The sequence below is a fragment of the Fundulus heteroclitus genome, unplaced genomic scaffold (assembly GCF_011125445.2).
Source record: "Fundulus heteroclitus isolate FHET01 unplaced genomic scaffold, MU-UCD_Fhet_4.1 scaffold_737, whole genome shotgun sequence".
In the NCBI taxonomy this organism is placed as follows: domain Eukaryota; kingdom Metazoa; phylum Chordata; class Actinopteri; order Cyprinodontiformes; family Fundulidae; genus Fundulus; species Fundulus heteroclitus.
Window position 1 is genome coordinate 26,558 of NW_023397183.1, and position 27,004 is coordinate 53,561.

Below are 27,004 nucleotides of genomic sequence, written 5' to 3' on the forward strand. Positions count from 1 at the left end.
TCCATTTTCAGGAATCCCCCCCCCCCCAAGTATATATTTAAATGTATTTAATTTAATTCAAATTGAATTCTAAAATACTTTATTAGTCCCAAAGGGAAACTAAATGCTGATATAATTCATAAAGAATAATTATAGGCTTCTATATTTCAGTTGCTTTACACCAGCAGGTAATGAAACTATCAAGAAAAGGCATTATAGAGATTAAATCATTCTAAACAATTTCCTCAAAGTCACCAGGGCATATATTTATAAGTAGATGTGAAAAAACAGAATAAAAAAGTAAAAGTAAAAAAAAAAAAACAACAAGTTAGATAAAGTAGTCGTTTATCTTTGTCATGGTGCTGCCATCTGGTGGCTTTCTGAGAAATCATCCATCATTCCATCCATTGTCTGTACCTGAATGTATTATTATTATTATTATTATTATTATTATTATTATTATTATTATTATTTCTAATCAAGCCAATTGATGCACAGATAGACTTTTTAAGGCAATAGTTGTAAAACTTCAGCCTGTTTGAGTTAAAACACAATTTGTTAACAATTAGCCTACTTCTTATTTTGTTTTTTCATGTTAGTGTTCCTTTGTATTAATTTTGATTCTCTATTTACAGTGTCGTAGCTTATTATCGAACACTGAGAATTGGAAATACTTGTCCGATTTCAAGGTTTTGATGAGGAAAGTACATAATAAATATAAAGGCACACTATATAGTTAAACAGCTAAGTTAACAGATTAAATTTTTTGTTGCGTTGTGATGTATTTTTCTTTTCTTTTTTTGCTGTGACATAACATTAAAATGAACTGAGCTAAAGTGAATCCAAATCTACACGTCTCACCCCATTAAGTGCTGGTGGTAGAGAGCCCAGGAGATCTGCTAATTGAAGGTTTAAGAAAGAAAGTCATCACACAAAGAGTAGATGCAAAATAACAGATGCAATATATGCAAACACAAATATTGTGGGAAATATTATAAGTAAATAAAGCAGAATAAATTAAAGAGGCTGTAATTTGAATCACAGATGCAGGAGCAATAGGTGAGAAAATGTGAGAGGAAAAAAATAGTTTGAAATAGTAATGGTAAGAGGAAACAATAAAATGGATCAAAGATTAGCTGCAACACAGAGTTGAGCTAAAGAAAAGCAATCTTGTCAGATAAATTGTAATGTAAGAGTATTTGTTCAGTTGACAAAAGTCCATCTTGTGCAAATAGAAAGTTTAGAAAGAAAAAAAAAATGACCATTGCCCTGTAAATACCGCTGCAACAACCTCTTTCCATGTCTGTGCTGTGAAACGTAGACCAGATGGATCTGCTCATCTTAAAATCACTTGTGTTTCCCCTCTGTTTCATTGGTGAGATTAAACATTTAGATATTTAGATTTAGATTCATTTAATCTACAAACTGTTATTTCTTAATTGTCTATTTTGTACTAATTCTATGAGCTGTCTTATCCTTTTTGATGCGCTCTAATTTCTTGTTTTCCTGTAGATAAATTAAGTTAAGTATTGATGAAAATGGCAAATGACGTTCCTGATCATAGTTTTACCACTACACCTTTAGGTGCCTATAAAAGACTCGTTATTTGCCTTCCTACAGGGCACAGTGTTGGTCAAAACGTTGCTGTGGTGGGTCCACCGAAAGCCTATTTGGGGGAAAACGTGACCCTGAAAATCCTGGTTGAGAAGAAGCAAGACGACATCATATACTGGAATTTCAAAAGTGGAAACTTCATGCATGTTGCTACTCTGCGCGAAACAAATCTCACTGTGAATGACCGTTACAAAGGTAGAGCTTCTATTGACTCAGCCAGCGGGGAACTGACTTTGACCTCCGTCAAGCTGGAGGACAGTGGAAATTACGCTGTCAACATTCTGAGCGGACCAGACACTCTAACCGGAACTGTTAGACTCCTTGTTGTGGGTAAGATATTTATTACTCTTTCTGTTCATGTATTTAACTTAGTTTTTCTGCATGTTTCTTGAATGGAAAACTGAGCTCAGTATCTTAAAATAGCTTGAGTTGTAGTGTCATATTGTTTGGGTGCTTTTGTGGCAATTTTAACTGGCCTCTTATTAGGTTTTCTATCACTAGAGCTCAGACTGGAACCACTTTAGTGGAGTTTTCATTGTATTTTTAAGTTAATGTGTGAAGTACAGCACTTTCCACACTTCCACTTTCCACCTTCCACCCCTGGTGGAGGAGTGTCTTTGAGGTATGCAATCTCACAATGAAATATTTAGCAAAATAGAACCTCCAATTTGAGCACATTTAATCAGTGGGGAAAGCTCCGACAATAAGAAGAAGAGGGATGCTGGCTCTCTCCAAATATTTTCTAAAGTCCTGTGTTGTCTCTTTTGTTTTGTTCTCATTGGGTCACCTTGCAGGTTTTCATAGATCAGCTCTGGGGGCAGATATATTCATGAATTTCAATTTTCAAAAATCCCTTACAATCTCTTTAACATAAGTGTAGTGAAGCCGATTTTCCATGCTTTCTATTAAGTTCTTATTAGTCATAAAAATATATTTTTGGCTCACTTTATGTCATTACATAGAGATTAATTTCTTCTTGAAAAAGGCTCTGTTTAGTTTGCCATTACACCCAGTGGGAAGGATGCTGGGTTAAAAGCATATCCAAGCTCTCGGTTAGAAAAAAATGCAGCAAAGAGTGCCATCTTAGGGTCACTAAATCATTCTAGACAATAAGTTGTTTAAGAAGAATGTTATAGAAAACTTGTCTGACGTACGATCACAAACTTACAGGATGTAGTTTTCTATCAAAATAGACTGTACAAGTTTCTGTTACAAACAATCTTTTTAAAGTGTCCTGTATGGCAGTGTGGCAATAAGAATTGTCTTAATGCCAAAAATAACAGATTTTACTTTCACAAGTGGAGCCTTACTGCTTTCACCATATTGCTGCGTTTGATTTATAAATACAAGAAGTTTATTACAATTAATGGAGGGAATATTTCATGTCATATTGACACTGAAACAAGAAGGTAAGAGAGAGAGAAATAAAAGTATAAAAAGTGAATGAGAAAGAGGAGAGAAAAGGGAGAGAACGATACATCCTCAGTCTGCTTCTTCACTTGCAAAGAGAGATGTATAAAGAACACCACAACCAGCCGATAAGTTATTATTACAGATATAATCAAGTAACGCCTTGATACCATCACTAAAGAATATACAGTATTAATTAATATGACATGTATAAAGTGACAGCTGAAGATAATAATAGGGGTCTTCTGTATGGGAGTGAGTCTGTACCTGGATCCAAGCACCTGCATGTGTTTGTGAGAGTGTGTCCGTGCATGTAAGGTTTATCCATGAGAAAAATGCTCAATGGTTGTGATGATCCAAATTAAAATGTGGAAAACCTCCTCAGGCCCAATGTTCAGTGTGTTGGAAGATCGGTGATGACTCTATTTTCATTCAAAATCTGTGGAAAAATCTCCATGCATGGTGTTATGAAGTATTTAAAACAGCAGGAAATAAAATTCTAGGAGTCTCTACCAGTGAATTGAAAACGAGTCACTGTGGGTCTTTTAACAGAACAATCAATCAAAACATGAGGCAAAATCAACCATCTGTTTGTTTGCAAAGCAACAGATAGTCTTCTCTAGTATTGCACATTGGTTGGAGCATACAGAGATGAGCATCTTTGAACAATTATTTGTCCACAGTTACTTTAGATCCTCCTCAGTCCTGCTATCATCATCATTATCACATATCATCACACATCCTTGACCATACATAACAGTCACTGTTGCCAAGTCCACTTATTACAAGCAACTTTGGTCTTGTTTTATTTATTTATTTTTCCCAAAGTTGCTTGAAAATTCCGTGAGGCGTGGGTTCTATTTCCTTTGGGCTTGCTTTTGACCGTGAAGTATGATTTCTAAAACTCCACATATTGTACTTGAGACGGCAGGACAGAAAAGGGCTTCTTCTGTCATTCCTCCCCCAAAAAAGTTATTGTGATGTCATAACTAGAAATAGAATTTCTTTATTTGTCCCACAATGAGACATTTCAGAGAATATAAAATATTATTTATCTGACTACAATTTATTCCTGTTCTCAATAGTGCTGATTTAGTCAGCAATACATTTGTTCCTGTGTATGCTGTTGAAGGACAATTGTGCTGCTCCTGCCCTTTACAATGCTTATTGTCTTGTACATGTTGTTCATCCCACGCTGACGTTGCAGCCCCCCTCCGTTGAGCAGCTCCAGCAAGAGAAGTTCACTCTGGTGTGTCTGGCCCACGGGGGCCTCCCCTCGGACTGGCGTCTGCACTGGATTATCAACAGTACCAGTCAAGTCGAGTGGGAAGAGGAATGGAGCCCTGAGATGCTGCAGGAGGATAAATCCTACAGCTGGAGGAGCTCCATTACAATCACCGTGGAGAACTGGAAGAGGATGTTCTCTCTGACCTGCACGGCCCGTCTGGGCTCCCTGGCTCCAATCTCAATCACCCTGAAGACAGACCAGAGCTCTGAGGCTCAATCCGACTCACTGGACGGATCTTAATCTTTAACTGTTTTCCCTCTGCAGGTTTATTCAAGGACTGTTTTTTTTTTTTTTTTGTCTTTTTTGACTCCATATAATATTTAGAAATACTGATGATACCATTTTAATATATTTACATGTACTGGATAATTTTACTTTGGAGTGTTAATTTACAATCCCCAATTTTTTGAAATACAAATCAGATTTCTAAATTACATTAGGGCAAATTTAATTGTTCAGGAAAACTCTACATGTTCTAATGATTTTGTAATTTATATACCCTACTAAGTAAATGTAACATTGTATTGATTTTGTGCAGACTGAAGTCTAATCTACTCATTGTGAGTATATTGCCTGCTGAGCTTTTAGCAAACATTACAAACATTTTTGAAGTAAGATGTGGACAATTTTAGATGAGTTGCTATTTTTTACTTTCTGACTTCATGGATTACATGTTTTACATTTTATGTTTTGAGCAGTAGATAAAACATTTTTAACATCCTTTATAGTCAAGGGAAACAGGAAAAAGCATTGAAAGATAATCAAATCAACTCAGATAAAAGCTTTCTCATACCCTCTACAGACACACACTTACTTTCTCACTTTAATCCCCCCCCCCCACATCATCTCATAGCATAAAATAAACTACAAACATGTTTCTGTTTTGTGATTGTTTTCTGAATGTAATGGTTATGATGATGCAATAAACTGGCGAGCGGTCCAGGGGGCACCAGCACCCCTCATGACCCCAGCAGGGATAGGCGTGTTAGAAAATGGATGGATGGTTGTGATGACGTAATTGTTGCAAAAAAATAACATTTCTCAGTTTTTGACTTGACCTGATTTCCTGCAGAATTAAGTCTCATATACTTCATGCAAGTATACAGTAGATTGTCTTGAGAATTTTGCAGCAAAAATGATAGATCTTTGTAGAGAAAGTTTTGAAGACCACGTGGAGACGTTTCCATCAAATGGAACAAGATAAACTTGAATTATTACAATATTTTCATAAAATACAAGGCTATTTTAAAACATGAATCTTCAAAAACCTTTCCTTGTCATTATGATTTAAGTATAAAGGTTTTTAAAGTAATTTGATTCTAATTACTAAAGAGAAGTATACACATCAGATAATACAGGCTGAAACTTTGGATATTAATATTAAGTCTTCTTCCTTCTCGTCTCTCTAATATGTTAAATACAGCTGGGGACTTTGTTAATTTGAGGTGAGAACAAACATTGACAATCAACACACATCACAATCTTATTTTTTCACATTTTTATTTTAGTTTTTCATATTTATTCTGCTAGCTGATGGGACAGATTGAAGTAAATCCTATTTGTTAAATAACAAGTTTCTCTCTGCGGTGACCTGTATGGAGGAATTCTCCATGGACGTAAGCCTTGTTAGGGAACCGCTTTCATTCTTTTGTTTGCTTTTCTGTTTATATGTCCACATTCTGTCTTTTATGTTCATACAGAGTTTTGCTTCTGATTCAGAAACAATGACTGTAAAATACAAGAAACAAAGTAAAACTGAATTAAATGGAAATATTCCATCGTATTTTATTTTTGAACGGGACTATTTATGCTAAAACAGGAACGCACATGTACTCGCAATAAAATTTGAATTTGGTCATTACCAATCATATCGTCCCAGTTTCATAATGTAAGAAAAAAAAAGTCTTATTGGACAAATTTGGAAAAATACAAAACAAAACAACATCAACATACACATTCACTTCTAAAAAATTATATTGCCTTAGATTGGAACCCTGAATAAAACTATGGAGAATCATGCTTTAAACACAGCTGGCTAGCGTCATACCCACACATGCAACCTTAGATAAAGGGTGAAACAGACAAAAGACACTGGGCCTAAACGAAAGGAAAAGCATGAGGATGAGGTCAAAAAACTATTACTAAAACCTGTAGGAACACTGTACAAACTAATAAAAGGATAACTGTTGTGTACTGTCTCTGGAGCTTTTAAAATTAAGTTAAGGTGATGAATAAAATAAATAATTGAATTAATGAATTTATTGATTATTTAATAAATACATAAAACTAAAGCTAGTGTATTCTGGTGGTCTGATATGTGATGAATGAATTGAATGAATTGAAATAGGCAGGTCTGTTGTTCACAATGTGGCCGCAAGGGGGAGACAATGTCCCTTACCTGAAGTCAAGAGCCCTCATAAATCACGTGAGCAATTTAGAAATGTCCCAAATAATTAACAATAATTATTTTAAAATAAATGTTGATAAAATGGTTCAATACCTTTATATGAATTTAACAAATGTGTAAAATGTCAATATAGAAGTAAATCAATCCGGGGCGTGCTTTGATTAGTTTAAAATTATAACAGTATTCTCCAGTTTGACATGTTTCAGAATGTATGAGGACTCTGTGTTCTGATATGCATGAGAGGTTCGGTAAAAGGGAAGTGAAACTGTGTGTGAGGAAGTGACTGGTGGAGCAGATAAAGGCGTTTACCTGAAAGATTTCTCAATAGTCTTGAGTAAAGATTTCCTGTATCTCCTGTACGATTAACAGGTGTTTGCTTTCTGTCCTGGAAGTTGATGGGTGTGACGTCACACCATATTGCTTCTATAAAGACGCTTTAGTTCTTCACAAAACTATTTATAAACTATTTGTAGTTATTTCTATCTAAAATAATGACATTATACATATTGCTCCTTAAAATAAAAGCCTCCAGATTCCCCTACGAAGGTGTGGGCCCCAATGTTGCCAGGCCCAGGAAACATCCCTGAACGTAGGGTTTCCAAAAGAATGAAACAACTGCTGGGTTTGGGTGAACAGTAGGAGAATCAGGGGGATTATAGCTCATCTCCTGATGTAAACATTTTGTAGTTTTTGTTTTCATTTTACTTCATGCCGCTGTTTGTTTGAATAAATCCTGTTGGGTTTTTAAACATGATCAAAATAAGGGTTGGTGTCAATGCTGATTGTTTTGTTTGATTTTATGTAATCTTTTCATGAATATTTCAAAGATGTATTAGAGTTTCAACCAGCCTTCTTCTATTTTGATGAAATTAAACTATTTTCTGTCATCAGTCCTGATGCTCTCATGAGGGTTAATGATATTAAATGCTAATTCCTGAAAAAGATAATTACCACAAGATTAAGGAAACCACCAGGCTCTAGCTTTATTACTGGAATATCAGTTGGATTACAAATGCTACTTAATTTAAACATTTATTTTCATCAAAATCTTCATTAGGATTTCATTTTGACATTACATGATGAAACAACCCTTTACTGCCTGTGTTGATTGTTTTGCTTTATGCTCTCATCATTTTCATGAAAGGGTTGACTCCAAAATGTGTTCAGTTTTATATGAATTAGAGCAACTTCAACTGTCATGATTCAAAATAATACATATTTTATTTCTTAGAGTTTGAGTTTTAATAATTTTTGATAAAAGTAAATGCTGTGTGTTTTTAATGTGTGTGTTCAGTGAACTGTATCAGTCTCTGCTGCAGATTCCCGCTGCAGAACAAAGTTCAGTTTCTGTTCAGTCAGACTGAGGGAGGTTTTTGTACGATGATTTTTCACTGTGTGAACACTTCCTGACTGTTGATGTAATGATAACTCTGACAGTAATAAACTCCAGCATCTTCAGCCTGGACTCCACTGATGGTCAGAGTGAAGTCTAATCCATTCCCATGCTCCACTTCCACTGAATCTGGAGGAGATTCCTGACCATCTGAATGATGTTTAGCGGATCAGAGCTTTAGTAGCTTCTCCAGGTTTCTGGTGGTACCAGTACAAGTAGTACTGTGAACCAGAGTGGTGATACACTGCCCTACTGACCGTACAGTCAATAGTAACAGTTTGACTGAGCTGCACTGATTTGGCTGCTGGTTGAGTCACAACAACATTTTGTCCCTCAGACCCTGAGGAGAGAGAAGAAACACTGGACATGAGATGGTGAGGAGAAACTCAGCTACACTCCAGATGATTTTCACCTGACAGAAAAATGATTTTCCTCACCCTGAGTGAAGCAGAGGAAAGTCCAGATGAGGACGCAGATCAAAGTCATGTTTTTGATGAGGAAGATTTCTGTGTCTTCTGTCGTGATGAAGGACAGCTGTCAGTCCTCCAGTGTTCAACTCTCAGGACTATAAACTCTCCCAGAGCACTGGAGCATGGTGCTGCTGATGCAAAGTGCCTCTCTATGGAAATGCTCTGACTGACTCCAGCAGGGACTTATATTCATATGTTGAAATAGTTTAAAATGGAAAAATTATCAAAATATCAAAGTGTAGCTTTGTGGTATGGATTAAAATGTGTGAATTTATATATTTCCTCTAGATTAATGGATAAAAGCATTTCAAATATTTGACAGTTTTAGATAAACGAATATTTTTTTTTCTGTTCTGTCTCTCTTCGAGGTCGGTCGTGTCTTTTCTCTCCTCTGCAGCTTTCATCCCTCCCCCACCCTTCTCCTGCTTTGCTATGTCTTATCTTTCTGAGAACTTTCTTCATATAAACGGAACTCTGAAAAACATGGATCTGGTATGCTGGTCTCTCAATACTATTGATACATTTTTTTCGACGGGTAGGCAACGACAGGGGGACCCGTCCGGTCCTGATTTGACTCATTTTGTGAGATACACCCTAAATTCCTGGATGAAAAACGGTGTGTCTTTCGACTTTGTCATTCCTGGACATTTGAAACGTTTACATTTTGATTAAGGATACTTGGAACTCTACTTATTGTTTTTTTGTGAATTTTTGAGGTATCAGCAAATACAGCGGATGTCAGGAGCCATTTGGCCTTGATCAGGCTGCCGGCTGCAAATGACGCGCTCACTATGGCGGTGAACGGACAGATCGGGAAGGTGAATGAAGCAGAGCCGAAAAGCTGGCTATGCTGGAACGCAGACTGGCTTTGGTGGTTGAACTCAAGGGGAGATGGGATAAAATCTGGAAGTGAAGCGCGGAAAAGCCCAACAATTCTGAAAATTGGATTTACTATGTGGAGCCAGCAAAATGACTTAAAAGCTGACAGGAAAGGCAGTGCAGCTTGCCCACATAACAAATAACATATTTGGATTATGCGCTCTACTCCTGGATTGTTATCGCGGAGAATGCTCAGAAAAGCTCCCGGCTACCTCCCTTCCCTGCGAACACCTGTGGATGCTTTTGCTAAACTGTTGGCCGGCTGATAACATCAAGGACAATGGCCTCTGGAGAGTGTTCACGGAGATATAAACACTTTCACCAAAACAGACATACATAACTGATACTCATAAAACTGATGAACTTACGTACACGCGACGGGTCTCAAATGTTTACCTTCTGCATATATGTGTCTTGTGTTATTTGTGCTTTTCGTGCTATGAAGTTTTTTTTGTCGGTTGTTTGACTCTTTATTTGTGAGAGCATAAATTGTCAAGCATCTGCCTTTTTCTTTTCCTCCCTCCCTTTCCCCCATGTTGTTGTAATCTTCCTTCAAGAGATAAGGGCAGCACCTTGTGGACAGTATTATCCTTAGAATAGAATGGAATAGAATTCAACTCTATTGTCATTGCACTGTCACAAGTACAAAGCAACGAAATGTGTTCTCTGCATTTAACCCATCCCCTTGGGAAGCAGTGGGCTGCCACTGTGCGGCGCCCGGGGAGCAATCTGGGGTTAAGGGTCTTGCTCAGGAACCCAGAGTGCCGGCACCGGGGATCAAACCGGGTACTTGCATCCTTCTCTGAGTGCAAGAGCGCTGCTCTATCCACTCGGCCACGACCTCCCTCAAAGTTGGCTGCACGGCCTCAGTGAACCGTCTCCCCCCTGAAATGTTTGTGATGTTTATGTAATGGTGATGGTACTGAAACTTGTATTTTTGATTCTGATAATCATGTAATTGTGTGTGATACATATAGTTAAGCTAGAAATTATTCTCACCCTTGGAACATTTATATTTAAAGTCATCCTCTAATTTTACCCACATCGTCTGGCTCACAGGAAATAGTATGGACATATGTCCAAAAACCATGAGACAATATAGAGTGTCATCTTAACGAAGATTAAATTTTAAGTGTCATTCAAAAAATTTGCTCTTCAAAACTTCAATGTAATGAGTTATCACAAGATTTAAAGTAACTTTTATTTAATCAACAAAAAAAATATGAGGATGTCTTAAAAAATTAATTGTGTTTCTGTTACAGATTTAGATCCTAAAGTATTTTTTTTACCTCACCCTTTCAGGTATATATTTAAAAACATGACATTAAAATTGCTGAAAGTTTGCTCTTAATAGATCTAAGAGTTCATTTAATAAGAAATTATCAGGGTCAATTTGTATAAATAAATAATTTGACAAAATGTATGTTTTAATAATCTTATTGATGTGTCAGCAGCTCTGAAAGGCCTGAACAGCCACTTATCAACTCTAATGTCTTAACAGTTTTTTAAAGAGCAGGTTTGACTTTTTATGAACTGGAGTTGAAGTTAGTCATTGATTCACTGTTAAACACTTGTTCAGTGGAATAAGTTCACATTAATATATAAATATCATTTAACTTCTTTGTAATCTTTTATCATCTTTCCAAGCTCACCACTTTATCGTTTTGAATTAAGAAATATCTTAAAGTGTTCAGTAATTAAAGAAAATGGATGAATAAATAAAGAAATGTATTAAAATTAATATTTGATGATAAAAGGTTTAACAACTGTTAAAACTTAAAATTCTAATTTGTCTTTTTAATCAGACAGGAATAAAAATAAAACTACTTAGTGATTAAAAAATTATGAGTAAAGAAAAAAAAAACACATTTTGTGGAAACTTTTAGTGTTTCAGTTTCTGAGCAGCTGTGGAGTCAGATGAGTTCCTCTCCAGCTGAGGGAGGTATTTGTACGACGTTCTATCACTGTGTGTACGGATAGCTGTAACCCTGCTGACAGTAATAAACTCCTGAATCTTCAGCCTGAACTCCACTGATGGTCAGAGTGAAGTCAGATACACTTCCACTGAAACGAGCTGGAACTCCAGACTGACGAGATGTAGCTTTATAAATCAGGAGTTTAGGAGCTTCTGATGGTTTCTGAAGGTACCAGTGGAGGCTGCCACCTACACTCGTGCTGGTCTTACACTTTATTGAGACGGTTTGTCCTGAAGCAACAGACTGAGATCCAGGACTCTGAGTCAGGATGATGTCTCCTGATGAACCTGGAAAACATGAAAAACAGCAATTGAGACAAATTATGTTTGATTACATTTGGTTGATATTCTGTGAACAGATGAAAGAAAGCATCAGCATCTTGTTTCAGTATTTCTCCATGATGGCAGAATTCTAATTGTCCTGAAGCTGATTTCTTCCTAGAAGCAGTTCTGAGCAGAGAGTCTCACCGTGAAGCAGGAGCCCCAGGGTGGTCAGCAGTAGAGTCAGTAACATCATCATTGTGCTGCTGGTGTGTCAGTGGCTCTGAAAGGCCTGGACAGCCACTGATCAACACTGACCTCTTAACAGCTGGGAGCAGAGAGGCAGGACACATATGCAAACACACAGAGTCAGTCACATGGAGCTCAGCTAGCAGCAGCTTTCCTCCTCAAACAGACCAGTCTAAGGAGAACGTCTAAAAGAGGAACTTTTAAAGAGTTATTGATTATCTTAAATTAAACTGGAAGACATTCTGTAGCTTCAGTACTTTTAGGCCTTTGAGACTTTTTAATACAAAGAACAACAGCAAAATGTTTCCTTTTCTCTTTTTATTATGAGCCGAGGAACATTTCAGTTAAATGTACATTTTTATGTGCAGTTGAATGACAGTAAAGTCTGTCTAAGTCTGAGTCTTTTCTGTCTTTTGATAATTGTTCATACCTTTATTTCATCCTGACAAGACAAGTTCAAGTCTCTATTTTCTAATTAGCCAGTTATTTCTTTAATTATTTCATCTCTCAGGCAAAAGACACTTGGCTCCACATCTCAGTTGTTGTTTTTTTCTTCTCTTTTTTTCTGAATATATAAGTGTAGTTTTATAACAAAACTAAAAAAAACTAAAATTTGGTTCAGTTCATCACTCCAACAGTACTGGCCCGGTTCTGAAAGAAATCCAAGTTTAGTCGAAACAATTTTGATATTTATTGTTTTACCATGTGTAGAAAAAAATAGCAGATTCATGACTTCAGGATCTAAGAGTTAACACAAAATTAAAGAAACTCAACAACCTCAGGGGAAATAAAGGAGATTTTTGCTCTTTTCCTCATAGAAATGCAGTCAGGTTTTTTCTGGCATCATTGTTTTAATTGATTATCCAGTAGTTCTGATGAAGCCTGGACGGCATGTAGTTTCTTCCTGTGTGACCTAGTAAACAGTGAATGTAAAGCGGAATTAAAGTTGCTACATGCTTTTGCTTCCATAGGATGACAGGATGTTTATTGTTTGATAAAGTGTTTTTTAAAGATTTCATAGATTGGTTTGTTTCATTAATAACAGCTGCTCTTCGTTCATGCTGAGCTGTGGCTTTTCTTTAAGGCATTGCAGAGGGTCTGGCTTGGTCCGGCATTATTGACGAGTGATTTATTAACTAAGCAATCTAGCCTTATGATAGTTCTGCAATACTGCCAGTAGATGGCGCCATGTCTGTTTATATCTGCTCATCGTGCCCTGTACTGGGTTCTATTTAGCTTCAAAAAGGACAATCAAAACACTAACGTCAGGATGGATGCTTGGTGTATATAACCTTATTGTATCATGACTGAACCGTTTTGGTCTTTGTTAAGCATATAACATGGCTATATACCTTTAACTTCAAGCTCTGTGAAGCAGTCCGCCAATGTGAACAGCAAGAACAGCTGTCATGAGCTCCAGAAGAGGAATGGTCATCTGTTTGAAAGAAGCAACTCTGGCCTTTCTGAGAAAAAAATGTGGGATGCACATGATGCTCACTTTGCAGTCTTAAATATGACACCTTACCATATCACACTTGGCTGGCATCAGAGAAGTGGTGGTGCTATGCTATTGCAGGACAAAAGTATTTAGGCTAAATGCACCGATCCACTTTAAAGCCTGATATCCTCTTCATTCAGCCAGCTGATCCATTGCTTGGATAAATAATGGTGAACAACAACATTCCAGCCCAGGTTTGTCCTACAGAGCTCTTATAGCAGCATTTTGGCAATGATGATAAATTCAGTAAGAAATTCCAAGGGATCATACAGCAAACTCAAAACAGACAGTATTCCTCTTCTTGTGTAGGACCGATCTTGAAGTGCGGATTTGAATATATCACTTTGAGTGCACCACTAAAGTCCAAGTACCTTCTCCATTGAAGCTTTTCTACATCTAAATCTATTTTAGTATAATTATTGCTTTGTTTTTTTTTCTTGACTATTTGCAGCACTGCACAGCTTTTACTGAACCACTTGGAAATCTTGAATCCTCCTGTACTGCAGAGTGCTCTCAAATCTTGTATACATTTAATTGTTTCCTCTTCTGTTGGCAGTGATTTTAAACAATCATCCACATATAAATTATGCTTGATTGTAGTGACCACTTCAGTAGGAAACTGCTGAGCGTTGTTTTCTCCAGTTCTTCTTAATGCATGATTTGCACAGCTTGGAGAGGTCACGGCTCTAAACAGATGTGCTTTCATCTTGAATTTTTAATGTGTCACCACTGGGCCACCAGAGGAAACAAAGAAAGTTTATGTTTCTCTTGTACATGGGCCTGGTAAAAACATGGCTTGAATATCTGCCATAACTGGTACTTGATCTTGTCTGACGTGCAGACGAACCGCCAAAACTGAGTGTGTCAGGTCTGGTCCTTGTAACAGCTGGTTCTTAAGAGAGGTGCCCTTTTACATTACAGCACAATCACAATCAGAAATACTTTAATAATCCCAGAAGGAAATTTTTTTCGTTACACACTCCAGATATATCCAGATCCAGATATACAACCAACAGAGAGAGAGAGAGAGAGAGAGAGAGAGAGAGAGAGAGAGAGAGAGAGAGCTCTAAAATACAGTGATAATAATAATGTGCAAAAGTGTGCAGAAGAATGAATAAATGTCAATAATTTTGAGTTCAGAATTACAGAGGGGGGGGGGGGGGGTCTGACACTCTGAGGGAGGCGTTGTAGAGATTGATGACTACAGACAGGAATAATTTCCTGTGGCGCTCTGTGGTGCATCTGGGTAAGAGGAGTCTCCTGCTGAAGGAGCTCCTCTGCTGGGCCAGTGTGTCATGGAGAGGGTGTGAGACATTGTCCAAGATGGACCGGAGCCTGGACAGCATCCTCCTCTCTGCCACGGTCGTCAGAGTGTCCAGTTCCTCCCCCACGACATCACCGGCCCGCCTGATCAGTTTGTTTAGTCAGCCCACTGCCCCAGCATGAGATAGCAAAGAAGATCGTACTGGTAACAACAGTACGATCTTTGGCCCTTTTTGTAGACCGCCTCGGTGTTTCTAGTCCAGTCAAGCTTATTGTTTAAGTACACACCCAGGTACTTATACTCCTCCACAGTGTCAACAGGGACCCCCCTGGATGGAAACAGGGGTCACAGGTGTTTTTGTCCTCCTCAGATCCACTATTAGCTCCTTAGTCTTTGTCACATTGAGCTGCAGATGGTTCAGCTCACTCCAAGTGACAAAGTTGCCCACCACAGTCCTATATCCCCCCTTTTAATGCAGCCAACTATTGCTAAGTCATCAGAAAACTTCTGAAGGGGGCAGGACTCAGTGCAATAGCTGAAGTCTGAGGTGAAGAGGGTGAAGAGGAAGGGGGAGAGGACAGTCCCCTGAGGGGCCCCAGTGTTGCTGACCACCCTGTCAGACACACAGTTCTGTAGGCGTACATACTGTGGTCTGCCCGTCAGGTAATCAACAATCCAGGACACGATGGGGGCCTCCACCTGCATTCCAGTCATCTTCTCACCCAGTAGAGCCGGACAAATGGTGTTGAGAGCACTGGAGAAATCAAAGAACATGATTTCTCGCTGGCTTGTCCGGATGAGTGTAGACACTGTTGAGCAGGAAGATAACGCTGTCCTTAACTCCCAGGCGGGGCTGATAGGCGAACTGTAGTGGATTAGTGAAGGGCCTGATCATGGATGGGCCTTAGCTGCTCCAGGACTAGCCTCTCAAAGGTCTTCATGATATGGGACGTCAGTGCCACCGGTCCGTAGTCCTGAGGGCCGCTAGGATGCAGCATCTTTGGCACAGGAACGAGGCAGGTCGTCTTCCACAGAATGTGGACTCTCTGGAGGTGCACGCTCAGTCTTTGCTGAAGTGGAGTCTGGTCAGCTGTCTTCTCACCAGGTCAGGCGTAAAGGACACTGTAGAGGTGACAGTTGGGGGAGAGGTGACTGACATTAACCTGACTCAAGCCAGACGCATGTCGCTCCGCCTAGCTTCACTCACATACATCTGTGACACCGGCATAGGAATTGCCTTTATTGAAGGCTGGGCCTTATGAAAAATTCTTGCATATGATTGGATAAGCCACTTGTCTGTCATCTTTATCGACGTGCTATTTCAACCACTCACACCGAAGCCAACCCGTGACGCTGATGAGAGCGACGCACCGTTGCATTGATGAAAATTCCAAATTGCTCTTGGCCAGCTGTGCCCTTGTAACGTCATTCATTTTGACAGGAACACTTTGCACTGCTTGTAGGTTTTTTTTTTTTTTTTTTTTTACTGGCTCTGCTGCAGGGTGGTTTACATGAATCCAGTCTTTTACTCTTCTTCATATTGACAAACATGTATTGTAACGCTGATTGCTATCAAACCCCAGTCGTTTGGCTGTTTTCCAGTACAGCATACACACCACTGTCTTAGAAGGAGGGTAGGGGAGCGTTAGTAACTTGTGGCCTCAGCCTTGTTGAATGTTATGAGTTACACTAAAAATGTTCATTCCTGCCATATAATTACCACAACATTAAAAAAACTGACCAAATTTTTCTGAATTACAAATTCAAATTTTAGATGAATTAGATCATCTTTAATTGTGTTATGTTTAAAGAGAATATTACTTTTTTAATAACACTTGGTTACAGGACATTCTGTGTGTCCAATGTGTTTGTTCAGTGAACTGTATCAGTGTCTGGAAAATATATTCTAGCTTTGGAAAAGAATGGGAGCTTCAACAAATTTGTTGAACCTCAAGAAATTATTCCCTTTTTTCTCTTAGAGTTGGATTTTTGATAACCCGTAGTAAAATGAAATGGTGTGTGTATTCAATTAGTTAAAATTGTTCTGCTGCTTGAATCTGCAGCAGAGACTGATACAGTTCACTGAGCAAAGTTCAGTTTCTGTTCAGTCAGACTGAGGGAGGTTTTTGTACGATGATTTTTCACTGTGTGAACATGTGCTGACTGTTGATGTAATGATAACTGTGACAGTAATAAACTCCAGCATCTTCAGCCTGGACTTCACTGATGGTCAGAGTGAAGTCTAATCCATTCCCTGCTCCGCTTCCACTGAATCTGGAGGAGATTCCTGACAATCTGGATGATGTTTGGTAGATCAGAGCTTTAGGAGTTTCTCTAGGTTTCTGATGGTACCAGGCCAGGTAGTACTGTGAACCAGAGTAGTGACCCACTTGTCTACTGGCCTTATAATCAATAGTAACAGTCTGACCGAGCTGCACTGATTTGGCTGCTGGTTGAGTCACAACAACATCTTGTCCCTCAGACCCTGAGGAGAGAGAAGAAACACTGGACATGAGATGGTGAGGAGAAACTCAGCTACACTTCAGATGATTTTCACCAGACAGAAAAATGATTTTCCTCACCCTGAGTGAAGCAGAGGAGAGTCCAGATGAGGACGCAGATCAAAGTCATGTTTTTGATGAGGAGGATTTCTGTGTCATCTGTTGTGATGAAGGACAGCTGTCAGTCCTCCAGTGTTCAACTCTCAGGACTATAAACTCTCCCAGAGCACTGGAGCATGGTGCTGCTGATGCAAAGTGCCTCTCTATGGAAATGTTCTATAGTGATTCCTGTAGGAGCTGGGATCTTTAAGTTGCAGTTGCTCTTTCAGTCAGAATATTCAGTTTCTGTGCAAAACACCATTAATTTTTTATAGAAAATATTCTTCAGATTACTTTTTAAAACTGTTTTTAACTATTTATCAGGCGCAATCTCCATTTATAACATCTTTCCATTGACTCTTTATTTTTCAAATAGTTTCAATATTTAGTTTTTGCGTTAATGCTACTTTACTGTTCTATAAGTTTACTTCGTAGATAAAGCATATAATTTCAAGGACACATACCACCCTAAAGATTACATTTGTTTCAATGGTGTTTCAGTAAGTATGAATCACTGGGAAAGGCCCTTTAAGGATAATTTTGTACTAATCAGAAGAAACTTCATCCAAACTCTTCCACAGTTTTGCAATTATTGATATGACTTTACATATTTAACAATTCTTTGGAAACCTCTAATGTTTTTAAAGGTGTTTAAAATACACTATTTTGTTGTACCAACATTTCGGTTATTTCGGTGAATGATGAGGATGAAATATACCAAGTCAAATTAAAATCATATGTATGTCATACCTTTATTTTAGTTGCACATAAAGATCCACTGACAGCGCCAGTAATGTCTTTCTACACCTTTGATCTTAAAGAAAAGCAATTTGACCTCTAGCTAAAGCAAACTACCAAGGATAAATGAGTAAATATATTCCATTAAAATCAGTTCTGAGATGCCATGTAAACTGCACATACTGTATATGAAACTGCAAAAGATTTGAAACCAGCGCTATTCCACTGTTGGACCGATATAAATGAGTTAATCATGCATGCAGACGCTCTGTGTGCCCTGATGAAGGATCACTCACCTCAGCATGCCAAAAGCCTGCAGCCACCCCATTGGATGACTGTCCACCTACTTTCTGATCATCCCTAATTGTATCACCATGTAGGATAACTCCATTTAAAGTCTCTACTCTCAGTCCTAGACTGTTGTCTTTCTTCTTCTCCTCCTCTTCTTTCTCTTCTTCCTTGCTGACCAACAGTAGGCCAATTTACACCAGCATCAATAGAGGTTGTTGTTCACCCAGTTCTCAATCAATCCGGTTTCGAGATCATGTTATTGTCTATGTTGAATTTGACAAAAGTTTTACACCGTATGTCCTTCCTGATGCAACTGTCTGCATTTATCCAGTCTTGTGACCAAGCCCTGAATATGACACAGGACACTATGTCCCTGTGAGGCTGCATTGCATTGAATAGTAGTGATTTATTAAATTATTAATCTAAACAATTTTCCTTAGACTAACAACTGCTTATATACAATAACGTTTTTGGGGGGATAAAACATGCTAACATTATTTATGATTCTGTTAGCTGTAAATGAAAGTATCAATTCATAATAATTCATAATATACATAGTTTTGATTGGTTTACAACTGGGTTTAGAAGATCTGAAAATGACACAGGCAGCAGATTTTTTTTATGAAGTTTGTCTTTGTGGAAGTGAGTGAGCCGTGTCTCTCTACAGTCAGAGGTTTTTGTACGGCGACTCAATGAGTTTGTATCACTGTGGTACACGTTCGGTGGAGGAACCAGACTGGAGGTTGGAAGTAAGTCAAATTTTAAAGCTGCTCTTTTATAAACCAAATTCTTGTTTTGACAATATTTATTTCAAATAAAACCTGGAAAAATTATGTATATTTTCTGTTAAAAACAAACACAACATTTAGAAGTCATTTGTGAACAAAATTCTGAAATCTGAATTTGTAGATAATTAGGATCTGCTTAAGGATGAAACACAGACTGATTTTATTGGTGTTTAATCTAAATAGTAGGTTTAGTTTAGTCTAAAGTAAGTTAAATAAGAGAGCCGTGTCTCTAATAGTCAGAGGTTTTTGTACGGCAGCTCAATGAGTTTGTATCACTGTGGTACACGTTTGGTGGTGGAACCAGACTGGAGGTTGGAAGTAAGTCACCGTAAAAGCTTGTATTCAGTAATAATTGTCTGTTTAGAGTATCTGACTTTGACTTTAAAGGATGAAACTAAATTGTGATAATTTTGGTGGATAATCTAAGGCTTAAGGTTTAGTTTAGTCTGAAAATGTATGTAAACTGTGTCTTTCTGCAGTCAAAGGTTTCTGTAAAGCAGCTCAATCAGTTTTTATGTCTGTGGAGGACTTTGGGTCGTGGAATCAGCCTCTGTGAATGTTTGGATGTTTTCTAGTTATAGTTCTGTGCCCTGTTGAAAGCAGAAACTACATCTTTGTTTTTATTATTTTCTTGTACTGTGTTTTAAATAAGACCATACAACAGGGGTTAAAGTGTAAAGCAACACTGGAAGTAAAATGTCAACAATTTGAAGAGTAATTGTCATGACAATAATGATCAGTAGTCCTAGAACATACATTTTGTTACTTAGTTATTTGAAGCATAATCTCAAAGTATTGATAAAAGACATGAGAAAACCTATGATATTGGTCAAAGCAACAGTTTAAACATATATGATGTTTTATTCAATGATAAATGGCATTGTACATAAACATTTATTCCCAGAAAATGACAACCAATGTTATTTTAAAAATCAGGTAAAAACGTAATATACTGGTTCTACATGTCAGTACTGATACATTTGAGTTCAAACTGTATTCTGAGTCTTCCTGAGCTGATATGCATGAACAATTTTGAAAGGGAAGTGAAACATAGCGTGAGCTGAGTGGTTGTTAGAGCAGAAAGACATCTGTCAGAAACTTCTTTATGGAGAACATCAACTCTAACAGGACAAGAGTTGAAATGAAAATGTTTTTAAATTCTAGTTCCTGTCTCCTAACCTGATTGGTGTCTCCTAGGTGATACTCGTCCCACCCTGTCAGTGCTGCCCCCCTCCAGTGAGGAGCTGCAGCAGGGGAAGGCTACCCTCATGTGTCTGGCCAACAAGGGCTTCCCCTCAGACTGGAGTCTGTCCTGGATGCTGGACGGCAGCAGCAGCTTCACCTGGGAAGAAAACAAGAGCCAAATGGTGCTGCAGAAGGACGGCCTCTACAGCTGGAGCAGCACCCTGAGACTCCCTGCAGACCAGTGGAGGAAGGTGGGCTCTGTGACCTGTGAGGCCACCCAGGGCTCCCAGACTGCAGTCACAGAGACACTCAGGAGAGACCAGTGTTCCCAGTCTTGACCACACTCTCTGAGACACTGATATTGGCTTTAATCTGTGACTGCTCTCACTTTTTCTCTCCTGATTATTCTCTAGTTTCACTCAGTCATCTTTGCTTTGTCATGTTGGTCACTATTCAATAATAAAGATTTACTTATCAACTCCTGGTCTCTATCTACTTTCTTAATGAGTTAAAAAGTTTGCTTAAAGACACTAATTTTAATTTTCATGTCATAAATAACTATTTTATTATCCATCCAGACACTAGGATTGACATTTTTTAAACATAAAATATTTATGCAATTCATAAACATTTATTGAATTTTCTTTATTATTTTGGTAACGTCCATCCATCTATCGTCTTCCACTTATCCGGGGTCGGGTCGCGGGGGTAGCAGCATCAGTAGGGAGGCCCAGACGTCCCTCTTCTCAGCCACTAGGGCCAGCTCCTCCGGGGGAATCCCAAGGCGTTCCCAGTCCAGCCGAGATACATAGTCCCCCCAGCGTGTCCTGGGTCTTCCCCGCCTTTTTGCTCAGCTCTCTCTTCATCACAACCAGACCGATACAGCGCCCACTTCACAGCAGATGCCACACAAATCCACCAGTCGATCTCCCGCTCCATCTTCCCCTCATTTGAGAACAAGACCCCAAGATAGTTAAACTTCGCCACTTGGGGTAACACATTTTCCCCAACCCGGAGAAGACAGTCTACCCTTTTCTGGCTCGAGACCATGGTCTCAGATTTGGAGGCACTGACTCTCATCCCGGCCGCTTCACACACTGCGAACCGCTCTAGTGAGAGCTGTAGATCACGCCTCGATGAAGCCAATAGGACATCCGCAAACAGCAGAGACGCAATCCTAAGGTCACTAAAACGGATCCCCTCAACACCTTGGCTGCGCCTAGAAATTCTGTCCATAAAAGTTATGAACAGAATCGGTGATAAAGGGCAACCTTGGCAGAGTCCAAATCTCACCGGAAACGAGTCCAACTTACTGCCGGCAATGCAAACCAGACTCTGACACCAGTCATACAGAGACCTAACAGCCCTTATTAAAGGCCCCCCACAGGACCCCTCAAGGGACACGGTCGAATGCCTTCTCCAGATCCACAAAGCACATGTAGACTGGTTGGGCAAACTCCCATGCCCCCTTCAGGATCCTGCTGAGGGTGTAGAGCTGATCCAGTGTTCCATGGCCAGGACAAAAACCACACTGCTCTTCCTGAATCCGAGATACGACTATCCGACGAACCCTCCTTTGCAGAACCCCAGAACAGACCTTACCAGGGAGGCTTAAGAGTGTGATTCCTCTGTAGTTGGAACACACCCTCCGGTCCCCCTTTTTAAATAGGTGGACCACCAGCCCAGTTTGCCAATCCAGGGGAACTGCCCCTGATGTCCACGCAATGCTGCAGAACCGCATTTACCAACACAGCCCCACAACATCCAGAGCCTTAAGGTACTCAGGGCGAATCTCATCCACCCCCGGGGCCTTGCCACCGAGGAGCTTTTTAACAACCTCTGCAACCTCAGCACCAGATATGGGAGAACCCGACCCAGAGTCCTCAGACTCTTCTTCCGCAATGGAAGATGTGTTGTTGGGATTAAGGAGGTCTTCAAAGTATTCCGCCCACCAACTCACAACGTCCTGAGTCGAGGTCGGCAGCACACCACCCCCACTATAAACAGTGTTTGTACTGCACTGCTTTCCCCTCCTGAGACGCCGGATAGTGGAACAGAATTGCTTCAAAGCCATATGGAAGTCTTTCTCCATGGCCTCTCCACACTCTTCCCACAACAGAACACCACTCGAGTTCAGATCAGGTAGGCCATTCCTCCCAACCACGCCCCTCCAGGGCTCACTGACATTGCCCACATGAGCGTTGAAGTCCCCTAGAAGAATCAGGGAGTCCCCAGGAGGGGCATTCTTCAGTACCCCCCTCCAAGGACTCCGATAAGGGTGGGTAGTCTGAGCTGCCGTTTGGTTCGTAACCACAAACAACAGTCAGAGTCCATCACCCCAAACGTATGCGGAGGGAGGCCACCCTCTCGTTCACCGGGGAGAACCCCAACGTACAGGCACTGAGATGAGGGGCAACGAGTATGCCCACCCCAGCTCAGCGCCTCTCACCAGGGGCAACTCCAGAATGGAAGAATGTCCAACCCCTCTAAAGGAGACTGGTTCCAGAGCCAGAGCCATGTGTCGAGGTGAGTCCGACTATCTCTAGTCGTAACCTCTCAACCTAGCGCACTAGCTCAGGCTCCTTCCCCACCAGAGAGGTGACATTCCACGTCCCAAGAGCCAGCTTCTGTAGCCGAGGATTGGAACGCCAAGGTCCTCGCCCTCGACTGTCACCCATTGTACAGTGCACCCGACCCCTTTGGCCCCTCCGACAGGTGGTGAGCCCATTGGAAGGGGGACTCATGTTTCCTCTTCGGGCTGAGCCCGGCCGGGCTTCATGGGCAAAAGCCTGGCCACCAGGCGCTTGCCAATGTGCCCCATCTCCAGGCCTGGCTCCAGAGTGGGGCCCCGGTGACCCTCGTCCGGGCGAGGGAATACGACATCCATTTATCTTACTCATCATAAGGGGGCTTTTGGGCTGCTCTTTGTCTGGTCCCTCACCTAGGACCTGTCTGCCTTGGGTGACCCTACTAGGGGCATAAAGCCCCTGACAGTATAGCTCCTAGGGTCATTTGGACACTCAAACCCCTCAACCGCGGTAAGGTGGCAGCCCAGGGAGAGGTTTGGTAACTTATAGATTTAAAAACAACATACAAAATTACTGCCATTTTGCTATCAATAGAAGGAAAAGTTCAGTTAAAAAGAATTGATCAGGGCTAATTTCAACAATTAAATCATTAGACAAAATAAATTGGGTTTAATAATTTTATTCATGTGTCAGTGGCTCTGAAAGGCCTGAACAGCCACTGATCATTTCTGACCTTTTTAACACCTTTTTAAAGAGCAGGTTTGACTTTTTTATGACTTAGAGTTGAAGTAATTGACTCACTCACTGTGAAACACATGTTCACATTATTATAGAAGTATTGTTTAACTTATTTTATAATGTGTTTTCATTGTTCCTACCTCACCACTCTCTCACTCTGAATTAAGAAAGATCTAAAAAAGAAACACTTTTCAGTGATTAAAGAAAATGGATGAATGAATAAAGAAACATAATAATAAAGAAAGATTAACAGTTTAAAAGCTGGGAATAGTTTTATTTATAGTTCTTATTTTTAGTCAGAGATTAAAAAATACTAATTAGTGCTAAAAAAATATATGAGTAAAGGAATAAAAACATTTTGGGGAAACTTTTAGTGTTTCAGTTTCAGAGCAGCTGTGGAGTCAGATCAGTTCCTCTCCAGCTGAGGGAGGTTTTTGTACGAAGTTCTATCACTGTGTGAACGCATGTAACCACCCTGTTGACAGTAATAAACTCCTGAATCTTCAGCCTGAACTCCACTGATGGTCAGAGTGAAGTCAGAACCAGATTCACTTCCAATGAAACGAGCTGGAACTCCAGACTAACAATTTGAAGATGAATAAATCAGGAGTTTAGGAGCTTCTGAAGGTACCAGTGGAGGTTGTTACCTACACCCATGCTGGTCTCACATTTTATTCAGACCGTTTGTCTGAAACAGATCATTCTAATAAGAGAGTCTAAAAGAGGAACTTTGAAAAGGTTCTTGAACATTTTTAAATTAAACTGGAAGAAGTTCTGTAGCTTTAGTACTTTTAAGTCTTTGTGCCTTTTTAATACGAAGAACAACAGCAAAACAATTGTTTTCCGCTTCTCTTTTTACTCAGTGCTTGGCAACATAATTTCACTAAAATGTACATTTTGAATGTGCAGTTTAATGACAGTAAAGTCTGTCTAAGTCTGAGTCATTTTTGTAATTTGATAATTCAGAGAAAATGGTTCATACCTTTATTTCATCCTGACCCAACAAGTTCAACTCTATTTGCTAACTAGTCAGGCAAAAAGACACTTGGCTTCAAATCTCAGTTGTTTTGTTCTTCTCTTTGTACTGAATATCTAAAGATATTTTTATTATAAAACAAAAAAACAAAAAGTTTGTTCGGTTCCTCACTTTTTAGTGGATATTATTGTAGTGGATAATAATAATTATCAATTAAGCGAGCACACTGTACATGAGACAGAAAAGATGCATCTTTGTCTTTACAAGCATTTTTAATTCAAAGACATTAAGCTTTTGAATGTCTCTGTCCCCCAACTCAGTCAGGAATCAGAGCTAGAAGAAAAGGGCACACTAACCTTTTATACATTCTGGGTTAACATAGAAAGTGGGAGTAAGCATCAGAGGACTGCATGGTACAATCCAGTTCCTAACTCAACTCCTCTCTGTGTTCTTGGATATGGAAACACAATAGTAAATATGTAAGCATGTGTGCTTCTTTCACACAGGAAAGTTATGCAAGTGCATCCAGATAAGATATGGTCAGAGTTACATACATCAATAAAATTTTCCACAACTCCAAGAGTATTCATACAGTTCTAAAATGAGTTGAAGTTTAGACAAACAATTTTGATATTGATTGCTTTACAGTGTGTGGGAACATTTAACAGATTGATGCATTCATTATCTTATAGTTAATAAAACAAAACTCAGTAACTTCAGGTGAAAATTAGGATATTTCAGAGTTTTGTTCTTACACATTTTCATTGGAAACATTCCTAATAGATGTTTAAGAATGATTCAAAAAAATTCTGGTGTCAATGCTGATTCTTTGACTTGACGTGTTTTTTTTTCTTTGACACCATTAAACAATAATTTCTAACTTCAATAAAGTCAGAGTTTTATCAGCCTTCTTCAATCTTCAAAAAGAAAAACGAAAAACTTTTCTGTCATCAGTGCTTATATTCTGTTAAGGGTTCATGATATTAAATGCTCATTTCTATCATAAAATTAACAACATATTAAAGGAACTGATTGACTAAAGGTGCAAGACAAGAATATTAGTTGGATTATAACCAGAGTTGGGTAGAGTAGCCAACCATTGTACTCAAGGAAGCTTAGCAATACTTCATAATAATATTACTCAAGTAAAAGTAAAAAGTACAGTGCAGTAAAAAAACTAAAGCAGTTGAAAATACATTTTATTTGAAGAGTTACTCTAGTAAATTTAACTCAGTAAATGTAACTAGTTACTACCCACTTCTGATTATAACTGAATATCCGATTCAAACATTTATTTATTAGCCAGTCACGACTTCATGATCTAAGGATTACAACAAAATTAAAGAAATTCAATGACTTCGGGGAAAATTTAGGAGATTTATTTTCTTCTCTTCATGCAAATGCTCACTGGAACAAATCCTGTTGGATGTTTAAAAATGATTGTACTCAGGGAAGCGTAGTGATACTTGTTAATAAAATTACTCAAGTAAAAGCAAAAATGACAGTGCAGTAAAACTACTCCTAAAAGTAAATTTTATTCAAACAGTTACTCTGGTAAATGTAACTAAGTACATCTAGCTAGTTACTACCCATCTCTGATTATAACTGAATATCTGATTCAAAAATACAGATTCATGCAAATGTTATTTGGCATTAAATTGCGTTACTTGTTTTGGATGGATTTAAATAAATGTCACTGCTGGTGCTGTAATTTTTTTAAAACCCATAAAATCTTTATAAATGTAATAACTGGAAAATATATTCTGAATTTGAAAAAAAAAAATGAGAGGATCATCAAATTTCTTGGACCTGAAGAAAATATGTCCTTTTTTTCTCTTAGATTTTGAGTTTTAATAACGCTTAATAGAATTAAATGCTGTGTGTGTTCAACATGTTTGTTCTGCTGCTGGAATCTGCAGCAGAGTCTGATACAGTTCACCGAACAAAGTTCAGTTTCTGTTCAGTCAGACTGAGGGAGGTTTTTGTACGATGATTTTTGACTGTGTGAACACGTTCTGACTGTTGATATAGTGAAAACTCTGACAGTAATAAACTCCAGCATCTTCAGCCTGGACTCCACTGATGGTCAGAGTGAAGTCTAATCCATTCCCTGCTCCACTTCCACTGAATCTGGAGGAGATTCCTGACCATCTGGATGATGTTCCATAGATCAGAGCTTTAGGAGCTTCCCCAGATTTCTGATGGTACCAAGAAAAACAGACCTGTGATCCAGAGATGCAATGTGATGTTGAAAGCGCCTGACTCACTTTACAGTCAATAGTAACAGTCTGACTGAGCTGCACTGATTTGGCTGCTGGTTGAGTCACAACAACATTTTGTCCCTCAGACCCTGAGGAGAGAGAAGAAACACTGGACATGAGATGGTGAGGAGAAACTCAGCTACACTCCAGATGATTTTCACCTGACAGAAAAATGATTTTCCTCACCCTGAGTGAAGCAGAGGAGAGTCCAG

General features: G+C 39.1%; 1 protein-coding gene and 3 gene segments (V, D, J or C); 2 read left to right on the forward strand and 2 right to left on the reverse strand.

The window, feature by feature from the left end:
- The first annotated feature begins 1,262 nt into the window (after positions 1–1,262).
- LOC118561842 (immunoglobulin lambda-1 light chain-like) lies at positions 1,263–7,448 on the forward strand. The gene is made up of 3 exons (XM_036134088.1): positions 1,263–1,354; positions 1,600–1,923; positions 4,182–7,448. The coding sequence occupies exons 1-3, from the start codon at positions 1,306–1,308 to the stop codon at positions 4,529–4,531; spliced, it is 723 nt and encodes a 240-aa protein (XP_035989981.1). The 5' UTR covers positions 1,263–1,305; the 3' UTR covers positions 4,532–7,448.
- Positions 7,449–11,401: 3,953 nt separating this feature from the next.
- Positions 11,402–12,088, reverse strand: LOC105916496. The segment is given in 2 exon segments: positions 11,402–11,703; positions 11,884–12,088. Coding segments are annotated over 2 exon segments (354 nt in total).
- A 4,740-nt stretch (positions 12,089–16,828) lies between these two features.
- On the reverse strand, positions 16,829–17,344 carry LOC118561840. The segment is given in 2 exon segments: positions 16,829–17,172; positions 17,270–17,344. Coding segments are annotated over 2 exon segments (393 nt in total).
- Positions 17,345–19,008: 1,664 nt separating this feature from the next.
- LOC105916490 lies at positions 19,009–20,767 on the forward strand. The segment is given in 3 exon segments: positions 19,009–19,065; positions 19,362–19,422; positions 20,302–20,767. Coding segments are annotated over 3 exon segments (444 nt in total).
- The last annotated feature ends 6,237 nt before the right edge of the window (positions 20,768–27,004 follow it).